The sequence below is a fragment of the Hydractinia symbiolongicarpus genome, chromosome 14 (assembly GCF_029227915.1).
Source record: "Hydractinia symbiolongicarpus strain clone_291-10 chromosome 14, HSymV2.1, whole genome shotgun sequence".
Classification (NCBI taxonomy): Eukaryota; Metazoa; Cnidaria; class Hydrozoa; order Anthoathecata; family Hydractiniidae; genus Hydractinia; species Hydractinia symbiolongicarpus.
In genome coordinates, this window is record NC_079888.1 from 6,496,544 (window position 1) to 6,508,135 (window position 11,592).

The 11,592-nt window shown below is 29.3% G+C and overlaps 2 protein-coding genes across 2 annotated transcripts; both read left to right on the forward strand.

Moving 5' to 3' along the window:
• The first annotated feature begins 2,265 nt into the window (after nucleotides 1–2,265).
• LOC130625466 (uncharacterized) lies at nucleotides 2,266–3,509 on the forward strand. The gene has a single exon (XM_057440568.1). The coding sequence runs from the start codon at nucleotides 2,307–2,309 to the stop codon at nucleotides 3,093–3,095; it is 789 nt and encodes a 262-aa protein (XP_057296551.1). The 5' UTR covers nucleotides 2,266–2,306; the 3' UTR covers nucleotides 3,096–3,509.
• A 349-nt stretch (nucleotides 3,510–3,858) lies between these two features.
• On the forward strand, nucleotides 3,859–5,470 carry LOC130625112 (uncharacterized). Its single transcript, XM_057440185.1, has 2 exons — nucleotides 3,859–5,215; nucleotides 5,466–5,470. The coding sequence occupies exons 1-2, from the start codon at nucleotides 3,859–3,861 to the stop codon at nucleotides 5,468–5,470; spliced, it is 1,362 nt and encodes a 453-aa protein (XP_057296168.1).
• The last annotated feature ends 6,122 nt before the right edge of the window (nucleotides 5,471–11,592 follow it).

Sequence of the window (11,592 nt, forward strand, 5' to 3'; positions counted from 1 at the left end):
TGGGTTTTTCCACCGGCCTTATGGACTAGGCTATAACGGAGGTTCTGTCTGTGACTTTTGAAAAGTGGATTAATTCTGTAAAACATCGCCTATAAAATTGTTCTGTAATTTACCAAACTTTAACGTTAAAATAGTATTGACGTCAAAGGAAAGTTAATTAAGACTAGCTGTTTCCCGTGGAAGAATCCACTGTATTCCATTTAATTTATGTAGCAGATATATGTCCATCAAAAAACAAACAATACAGCAGTGCGCATCTTACATCTGCATTATTATATAAATGACCAAAAAAATTGAAGGTTTTCAACAACTGCAGTATTTATGTGACATTTAAAATCTAAATCTACTAAAATTACTTGCTCTGACCATCTGACAAATGCGAAAATTATTCGGAAAGAAGTTTCCAAAAGCATTTCAACATACATCTCACCCATAAAATTTAAATCACTTAAAACGCCACATATATACAAAAAAGCTGATCAATGTCAAACACAAATCTCTCTCATTGTATATATATGTTAAAATCAGTTAGTTTATTGCAAACCCTGCCAAAGGTTGATACACAATGTGAAAAATAAACAATAAATTGTGCCTCTGACAGAATTTTTTATCTAAGGTGTAAAAAAAGGGATTTGCAAGGCAAATTATAATGCAATAAAACATTATTTGATATATTGCATACAGTCCTTCCTCACCAAACTTTAGACAAAATGCCAACAAAAAAACGGTGTTTAAATCTAAAATTAATAATGTCCTTTTAGCAATTTGCATGCTGTTTTACCATCAATAAAGTAAACAAAATTTCAAATCTCACATAATATTCTGTCACAAATTTTCATAAAATATATATATAAGTCATAATGAGTCATGTTAAACAACAGCAATCATTCTATATATAAGTTCATTTTATGTCAATATTTGCACCAATTTTGCAACACAAAATACAAATTCTAAATAATACTAAAATCTGTTATTTTGGTCCTTCGCATACCGACGGTCTCCCACAAAAGTTTAATCAAAATGTAAAAAATGAGAGGTAACAACAAAATCAAAGTTTGCAAAATTTAACTATTTCAGTACATATATCTACTGCATATGCCCTCTAAAACAATATTTTAATCCAAAATGCCAAAGAAAAACAGTTTGCAACAAAAATCAGTTATTTCGATAATATTGCATACACTCTTTCCTCACAAAAGCTTCACAAACTGTAAAAAAAAAGAATGGTTGTAGGGAGTGCTTCTGATTCAACAAAAAAAGTTTTTTTGACATATTGCATCTAGCCCTTACCCATTAAATCTTACACAAAATTTCCAAAACTATATATATACGATTTAGAACACATCAAATTTAAATCGAGAAGGATCAGTCATTTCGATATATTGCACGGAGTCCTCCCCAGTAAGAATTTATACAAAGCTTGCAAGGTGTAAAATTGAATTCTTCTTCTGTGTATATATATATGGTCCTTCCTCACAAAATTAACATAAAATGTCAAAAAGGTTCAGATATAACATCTAACACAACAAAAATCAGTTCTATCAGTATATGTCATGCCATTGTCTTCCACCAAATGTTCCCCTTAAAGTTTCACAGACACAGCCTGTAAATTAAAAACAACTAAGATCAGGTATTTTGGTCTATTTCATACCATTCTGTTCCAAATAACTTATAAAATGTAAAAATTGAGTGGTAAAACAGAAATGTCAAAAAGAAGAAAAAAATAGCTTACAAAGAGTATAAAATTGAAATCAACAAAGTAGCTCTTTTGGTGTATTAAATATAAGCCATACACACAAAAGTTTACACTAAATGTAAGAAAATGGTTGTGTTTAGTAATTCTAAATTAAGAAAAGTCAGTTCTTTTAGCATGCTGATTAAGGTTTTTGCCCACAATTTGAAACAAATTAAATTTACATTTTAAAAATAAGTAATTTCTGAACTTTATTTTCAGAATATTTGGAGGAAAAGAACTTCGCAAACCAAAAAAAACCCAGGAAAATGTTTAAAATTTTCAGGGTTAATAACGTTTGATGTGTTTTGTGGGAATATATATACTGGGAATCTTTAGTTTAAAGCTAGCATTAGCTAGCTACAGCAGCTAATAGCTAGTCACTTAAATATAAACTGGAGACTTAGCTAGGTATAAAGAACATGGCTACATATATATATATATATTCCTAGCTAGCTAGCTAGTTGTTAGAGTGGTGGTTGGCTTTTTATGTTGCCGTTAAGGGCCGTTGAGTGCGGTCACGTTTCAACCGCGCTCCAAATGAAGCTGTAGCCGCAGGCACGAAAAGGGGAGTATGTCTCACATCCAACTTAGAGACTTTGTTGGTAAAAGTAAAACTGATATAAACAAAATGAATAAAGAATCTTTGGTAAACTTGTTATTCAATAATAAAGAAATTGAGCAGTTGGACGATCTCAAGTCCATACGAGACAGCATAGAAGAGCTGAAAAATAATGTCATCAATCGCCTTCTCAATGAAAACAAACGACTCAAAAAACATATCAAGGAAATTGAAACTCAAAACTACGAACAGATGGATGAATTGGAGGACAACATGCGAAGTTTGATGGCTCAACAAGACAGATATTCACGCCGTAATAATATTGAAATCTCTGGTATTCCGTCTGAAATCGACAATGAATGCCTAGAAGAAACCTCAATAAATATTCTAAACAGGTTAGATCTTTCTATTAACGTAAACGATGTTGAAGCTTGTCATCGACTTCCATTAACAAAAAACGAGCGCAAACATAACAAACCAAAGCGAACAATAATTCGATTTGTAAACCGGAAGTTCTGTGAGACTGCTCTGGAACGTAGAAAAAAGTTAAAGGATACTGATCTTACGTCAATTTCTCCTAACCTGAATAGTTCTGATATTTTTATTTCTGATAACCTGTGCCAATATGACTTAATGTTACTTGGAATGTGTCGTCAACTGTATACAAAAGCTAAAATACATGCATGCTGGTCCTGGAAAGGATCTATTTCAATGAAAATTAATGAAAATGATCGCCCAATAAAAATAAACAATGTATATGAATTAGTAGGAATGTTTCCTGATTTTGATTTCTATAACTGAATTTGTATTAACCTAACTTATTATCTGTTTATTTATGATACTTTTTTACTGTCTCTACCATTATGAATTTAACGGTGCGCTTTTGGTCTATTATATTCATGTGAACCGTCATTTTTAAATTTCCATAATGACAAACCTTGTGCTGAGTAAACTTTCAGACTGCATTTTTGTTGATTTTGTTTTTCTCCCTTTCTTTGCATCTATATATATAGTATATACTTCTAGAATTATCCAATTTATTATTTTAGCTAATAATCTGAAAGCTAAAACTACTTTTCATCCAACTTATTTACTCCCCTGTGTGTGTTTTGTGTCCACTCAACCACCAGTTTAATTCTCGTGAGAATAACATTCACTAAGTAGCTTCCCTTTGGTGTTTTGTGTGATTTATTTATTTATTTATATATATATATATATATATATATATATATATATATATATATATATATATATATATATATATATATATATATATATATATATATATATATATATATATATATATATATATATATATATATATATATATATATATATATATATATATATATATATATATATATATATATATATATATATATATATATATATATATATATATATATATATATATATATATATATATATATATATATATATATATATTTTTTATTTATTTATTTTTTTTTTTTATTTTTTTTTTTTTTTTTTTTTGATTATTAATATTTATTTATTTATTTATTTTCCTGTAGCACTTATTTACTTTTATACAAATTAACAACCTATGACCAATTTTCCCTGTAACATCTGCAAAAAAAATGTTAATAATAACCACCGAGCAATTCAATGCGATATTTGTAACCACTGGATTCATATAAAATGTAACAACTTAGATAATACCAGTTATAATTTACTAAAACAGTCCACAACACCATGGTTTTGTATTGATTGCACAGCTAAAACACTACCTTTTCAAAATCTAAATAATGATCAATTTTTTCTCAATTCAAAAAACATAAATTTTAAATGTAACACATCTTCTCAACTTAATATAACACCTTCAGAAAATATCGAGGCTCTTCTAAAAGAATTTAACAATTTGTCATCCAACATGAATAAAGCTAATGATGATGATAATCCAACCATTAATTGTCAATATTATGATATCAATGACTTCTGTTCGTCAAAATTTAAATCTGAAAATTTCTTCTCTATTTTCCATCTGAATATAGCTTCTTTATCTAGACATAAACACGATCTTGAGACCTTATTAAATATCTTAAATTTTGATTTTAGCATTTTAGCTATTACTGAAACAAAAATTATGAAAAATTTGAATCCAAACTACGATATTAATCTAGAAGGCTATCAACTATTCCACACTCCCACTGAATCCAGTGCAGGAGGGACATTATTATATGTACGCAATCACTTTAATTGTAAGATTCGAGATGATCTGAATATATACAAATCTAAAGAATTAGAATCTATATTTATTGAAATAATTAGTCCTCGTAAAAAAAATACAATTGTAGGCTGTGTGTACAAACATCCGGGAATGTCAATTGATGATTTTAACTCTAACTATTTTCAACCAATAATTAACAAAACTATGAATGAAGACAAAAGTGTTTTTATATCCGGTGATTTTAATATAAATTTACTCAACATCAGTAAAGACGACCAAAGTTCAGATTTCATTAATAATTTGTTTTCAAATCTCTGTATACCACATATTACACTACCAACAAGAATAACACCAAGATCTAAAACGCTAATTGATAACATATTTTCGAACTGTCTTGAATTTTCCAATTGTGTCTCAGGAAACCTAACTTCATCCATATCTGATCATTTACCTCAATTTTTATTGGTTCCAAATTTGAACATAAAATCCAATTCTAAAAAACAAAATATTTATAAAAGAAACTATTCAAAATTCAACGAAGAAGCATTTCTACTTGACCTAACTAAAATTAATTGGGATAATGAAATTTCTCTGAGTAAAAATGATCCTAATTATTCATTTGATAAATTTAATCATGCAATAAACCAATTATTAGATAAGCATATACCTTTAAAGAAGATGTCAAAAAAACAATACAAGCAACAATCTAAACCATGGATTACAAAAGGAATATGTAAATCTATCACTATAAGAGATAAATTACTGAAAAAATTCATAAATTACAGAAAGAATGATAATTATAAAAATATGTTACACAATAATTATAAACAATACAGAAATTTAATTGTTGATTTGATCAGAAAAAGTAAAAAACAACATTATCAAAAATATTTTTTTGAAAACTCGAATAACATTAGAAAAACTTGGGACGGAATCAAAACCATTATTAGCATATCCAAAATGAAATCCACTGTTCCTACTAGCCTAAAAATTAACAATAAAATTAACAATAATCCTGTTGATATTGCTAACTGCTTTAATAACTATTTTTCCACAGTAGGAGTAAAACTTCAAAATAAAATTTCACCTTCTAATAAACCATTCCATAATTACCTTAATGACGCAAATCACAATTCTTTTTTTATCAATCCTACTACTGAGAATGAAATAATACCACTGATATCTTCTTTAAATGAAAATAAAACAAACGGACCTTTTAGTATACCCAGCAATATTTTTAAACTTATTAAATTCAATGTATCAACACCCCTATGCGAGATAATAAATCTATCATTTTCGACTGGCATCTATCCAGATAACTTAAAAATTGCAAAAATTATACCTATATATAAAAATAAAGGATCTAGTCTAGAATGTAACAATTACCGCCCAATATCACTCCTCTCTAATATTAATAAAATTTTTGAAAAACTCATGCACTCCAGATTATACAATTTTTTAGACTATCACAATTGTATTTATGATCTACAATTTGGTTTTCGACAAAATCATTCCACTAATAATGCACTCTTCAGTATTACAGAGAAAATAAGAGAAACTTTAGATTTCAACAACTTTGCATGTGGAGCATTCATTGACCTGCAAAAGGCATTTGACACTGTTGATCATACTATCCTTTTAAAAAAACTTGAAAATTATGGAATTAGAGGACTATCTAACTCCTGGTTCAGATCATACCTTAGTAACAGAAAACAATATGTTTCAATAAATGGTTTTGATTCAAATGTCCAAAATATAACAATAGGAGTACCCCAAGGGTCTGTACTTGGACCTTTACTATTTCTAATTTATATTAATGATCTAAACAATGCAATTAAATACTCAACAGTCCACCATTTTGCAGATGATACTAACTTACTGACAATTAGTGATAATTTAAAATCAATAAGGAAGCAATTAAACCTTGATCTAAGATTCCTTTGCAACTGGCTCCGGGCCAACAAAATATCCCTAAATGCTAGTAAAACAGAAATCATCCTCTTTACCCATCCAAACAAATCTATTGACTATGATATCAAAATAAAAATCAATGGCCATAAAATTTTACCTTCTGAATCTATTAAATATTTAGGGATCACTCTGGACAAACATTTAAAATGGCATATACACATAGATAATCTTAAAGTAAAACTATCCAGATCCATTGGGATATTATCTAAAATAAGACACTATGTTTCCTATAATATTTTAACTAATATATATCATGCTATCTTCTCATCACATCTAACTTATGGATGTCAAATATGGGGACATAACAAAAGCACCTACCTTAATAGAATTATCTCCCTTCAAAATAAAGCAATTAAAATTATGAACTTCAAACCTGCAAACAGCCCTACTTCTCTATTATTTAATAAATCCAAAATACTTACTTTTCCTGACACAATTAAGCTGAAAGACTTTTTATTTGCGTATGATCATTATCATAAAAATTTGCCTAAACCTCTGCAAGGCATTTTCACTCTGGTTACAAATACTAATACCCATAATACTAGAAATGCATCAAACAATAACCTAATACTTCCAAATGTTAGTACCACTTGGTATGGAATTTATAGTATAAAATATCAATCAATCCGTTGCTGGAATACAATTAATAACCAACACAGTGATAAAAAGCTGTCATCACTATCCAAAAACCAGTGCAAAAAAATAATTACAAATCAATTGTTAAGTAAATACTTATAAGGAATATATATAAACTAATAATTTATTTGCTACACTTAAATTTAAATTTAAGTTTAATTAGTTATTCATTTTTTGTATATATATAGCTATATTTTTTTTTTTATTTAATTTTGTTTAATTTTTGTTTATCTTATTTCTTTTATTGATTTTTTGTTTGTTTTTCTTGTGTTTTTTTTTGTTTGTTTTTGTCTAATTTATTTTTACTACGTATATATATATATATGTCTATCTTATTTTTTTTTTTTTGTTGACAGGGGGGCTAGTTCTTGATTAGATTTATCTATTTGACTAGCTCTCCTGTTAGGTTAGATTATTGCATTATTTATACTCTAGACAATTTTTTATTTTTTTTTAAAAAGTTTATTTTTTGTAATCTAACTTAACAAATAAATGTATTTACTTACTTACTTACTTACTTACTTACTTACTTACTTACTTACTTACTTACTTTTATGATGCTAGCTATAAAACATGTCTGGCAACAATAATATAATCAAAACTGAAAATAAAACATGAAAAAACCTTACAGAACATTGCTATGATTAATTTATAAAACCATGCTCTTCTTCAAATGTTTTTTTAAAGATTTATTTTAAATGAAAGAGTAGAGAATACTCAAAAAGAACAGCCATCTTTTTCGTAAACACAATTTCCGTTTTATGCTAGGAACTTCATTTAACAGTCCGTATGCTTTGTGAATATCTAATACCGTTTCATATGTAGCGATACCTATATATATATGCTAACATAGAGTTTTTTGGCATAAGGGTATATATATTTATATCGTTATTAGCAGCGGGTTATATATTTACACCTTATGTGCGATTTCTATGAAGTACATCCCTAATCTTTTTAGTTAAATTTTAGCGTACGGCCACGTCATAGAAAAGTGACCCGTGATTTCCGTGTCGTGGACTCACAGTTTTACTCACGCAAGGGAATTAATATATAAGATTAGTGAAGCCATTACAGTGCACTTAAAACTTTGAGGCCAAATAACTTGGAAAGGAGGTGGTGACGTCAATGATTTTTCACCGCGTGGGTAACTAGGAACAACTTAGGACCAATTTGGGTAGTTTTCTCAAACCTGGGTCCCCAAATCCGTTCCGAAATGGACAGGTTGAAACGTCATTAAAAGATTATTTAAACCACCATATCTCCGTAACCGTTTGCAAAAAGTACATGATCCCTTACATTTTCTTGATCAGCGTTTCACGACCTATACGATGAAGGCAACAGGTATACAAATTTTTTAAAAAGATTTTGGAAGTTTTTGCCGGCAAAGTTTTTAATCCCGATTACTCCTTAGGTGTTTGTCGAGAACATATGATCCTGCACATTATTTTTATCACCGCTTTAAGCTCTACACAATAGAGGCAACGTAAAAACAAGGTTCTAAATTTTTTTTTGTGGATGGGTTGGGGACGTCATCAAAATTCAAATGTCCCTTCTTTTTCATTTTTATTTTGCCTCAGTGGATTTTTCCACGGGCCTTACCGACTAGTCTTACATAATAATACGGAGTGTTTGTGACGGTTGCATACGGTTGTATATTGCATACAGTCCTTCCTCACCAAACTTTAGACAAAATGCCAACAAAAAAACGGTGTTTAAATCTAAAATTAATAAAGTCCTTTTAGCAATTTGCATGCTGTTTTACCATCAATAAAGTAAACAAAATTTCAAATCTCACATAATATTCTGTCACAAATTTTCATAAAATATATATATAAGTCATAATGAGTCATGTTAAACAACAGCAATCATTCTATATATAAGTTCATTTTATGTCAATTTTTGCACCAATTTTGCAACACAAAATACAAATTCTAAATAATACTAAAATCTCTTATTTTTGGTCCTTCGCATACCGACGGTCTCCCACAAAAGTTTAATCAAAATGTAAAAAATGAGAGGTAACAACAAAATCAAAGTTTGCAAAATTTAACTATTTCAGTACATATATCTACTGCATATGCCCTCTAAAACAATATTTTAATCCAAAATGCCAAAGAAAAACAGTTTGCAACAAAAATCAGTTATTTCGATAATATTGCATACACTCTTTCCTCACAAAAGCTTCACAAACTGTAAAAAAAAAGAATGGTTGTAGGGAGTGCTTCTGATTCAACAAAAAAAGTTTTTTTGACATATTGCATCTAGCCCTTACCCATTAAATCTTACACAAAATTTCCAAAACTATATACGATTTAGAACACATCAAATTTAAATCGAGAAGGATCAGTCATTTCGATATATTGCACGGAGTCCTCCCCAGTAAGAATTTATACAAAGCTTGCAAGGTGTAAAATTGAATTCTTCTTCTGTGTATATATATATGGTCCTTCCTCACAAAATTAACATAAAATGTCAAAAAGGTTCAGATATAACATCTAACACAACAAAAATCAGTTCTATCAGTATATGTCATGCCATTGTCTTCCACCAAATGTTCCCCTTAAAGTTTCACAGACACAGCCTGTAAATTAAAAACAACTAAGATCAGGTATTTTGGTCTATTTCATACCATTCTGTTCCAAATAACTTATAAAATGTAAAAATTGAGTGGTAAAACAGAAATGTCAAAAAGAAGAAAAAAATAGCTTACAAAGAGTATAAAATTGAAATCAACAAAGTAGCTCTTTTGGTGTATTAAATATAAGCCATACACACAAAAGTTTACACTAAATGTAAGAAAATGGTTGTGTTTAGTAATTCTAAATTAAGAAAAGTCAGTTCTTTTAGCATGCTGATTAAGGTTTTTGCCCACAATTTGAAACAAATTAAATTTACATTTTAAAAATAAGTAATTTCTGAACTTTATTTTCAGAATATTTGGAGGAAAAGAACTTCGCAAACCAAAAAAAACCCAGGAAAATGTTTAAAATTTTCAGGGTTAATAACGTTTGATGTGTTTTGTGGGAATATATATACTGGGAATCTTTAGTTTAAAGCTAGCATTAGCTAGCTACAGCAGCTAATAGCTAGTCACTTAAATATAAACTGGAGACTTAGCTAGGTATAAAGAACATGGCTACATATATATATATATATTCCTAGCTAGCTAGCTAGTTGTTAGAGTGGTGGTTGGCTTTTTATGATGCTAGCTATAAAACATGTCTGGCAACAATAATATAATCAAAACTGAAAATAAAACATGAAAAAACCTTACAGAACATTGCTATGATTAATTTATAAAACCATGCTCTTCTTCAAATGTTTTTTTAAAGATTTATTTTAAATGAAAGAGTAGAGAATACTCAAAAAGAACAGCCATCTTTTTCGTAAACACAATTTCCGTTTTATGCTAGGAACTTCATTTAACAGTCCGTATGCTTTGTGAATATCTAATACCGTTTCATATGTAGCGATACCTATATATATATGCTAACATAGAGTTTTTTGGCATAAGGGTATATATATTTATATCGTTATTAGCAGCGGGTTATATATTTACACCTTATGTGCGATTTCTATGAAGTACATCCCTAATCTTTTTAGTTAAATTTTAGCGTACGGCCACGTCATAGAAAAGTGACCCGTGATTTCCGTGTCGTGGACTCACAGTTTTACTCACGCAAGGGAATTAATATATAAGATTAGTGAAGCCATTACAGTGCACTTAAAACTTTGAGGCCAAATAACTTGGAAAGGAGGTGGTGACGTCAATGATTTTTCACCGCGTGGGTAACTAGGAACAACTTAGGACCAATTTGGGTAGTTTTCTCAAACCTGGGTCCCCAAATCCGTTCCGAAATGGACAGGTTGAAACGTCATTAAAAGATTATTTAAACCACCATATCTCCGTAACCGTTTGCAAAAAGTACATGATCCCTTACATTTTCTTGATCAGCGTTTCACGACCTATACGATGAAGGCAACAGGTATACAAATTTTTTAAAAAGATTTTGGAAGTTTTTGCCGGCAAAGTTTTTAATCCCGATTACTCCTTAGGTGTTTGTCGAGAACATATGATCCTGCACATTATTTTTATCACCGCTTTAAGCTCTACACAATAGAGGCAACGTAAAAACAAGGTTCTAAATTTTTTTTTGTGGATGGGTTGGGGACGTCATCAAAATTCAAATGTCCCTTCTTTTTCATTTTTATTTTGCCTCAGTGGATTTTTCCACGGGCCTTACCGACTAGTCTTACATAATAATACGGAGTGTTTGTGACGGTTGCATACGGTTGTATATTGCATACAGTCCTTCCTCACCAAACTTTAGACAAAATGCCAACAAAAAAACGGTGTTTAAATCTAAAATTAATAAAGTCCTTTTAGCAATTTGCATGCTGTTTTACCATCAATAAAGTAAACAAAATTTCAAATCTCACATAATATTCTGTCACAAATTTTCATAAAATATATATATAAGTCATAATGAGTCATGTTAAACA

What these genes read in the sequence shown, in the direction of transcription:
- LOC130625112 (XM_057440185.1), top strand. Translation starts at nt 3,859, where the DNA reads ATGACCAATTTTCCCTGTAACATCTGCAAAAAAAATGTTAATAATAAC.
- LOC130625466 (XM_057440568.1), top strand. Translation starts at nt 2,307, where the DNA reads ATGTCTCACATCCAACTTAGAGACTTTGTTGGTAAAAGTAAAACTGAT.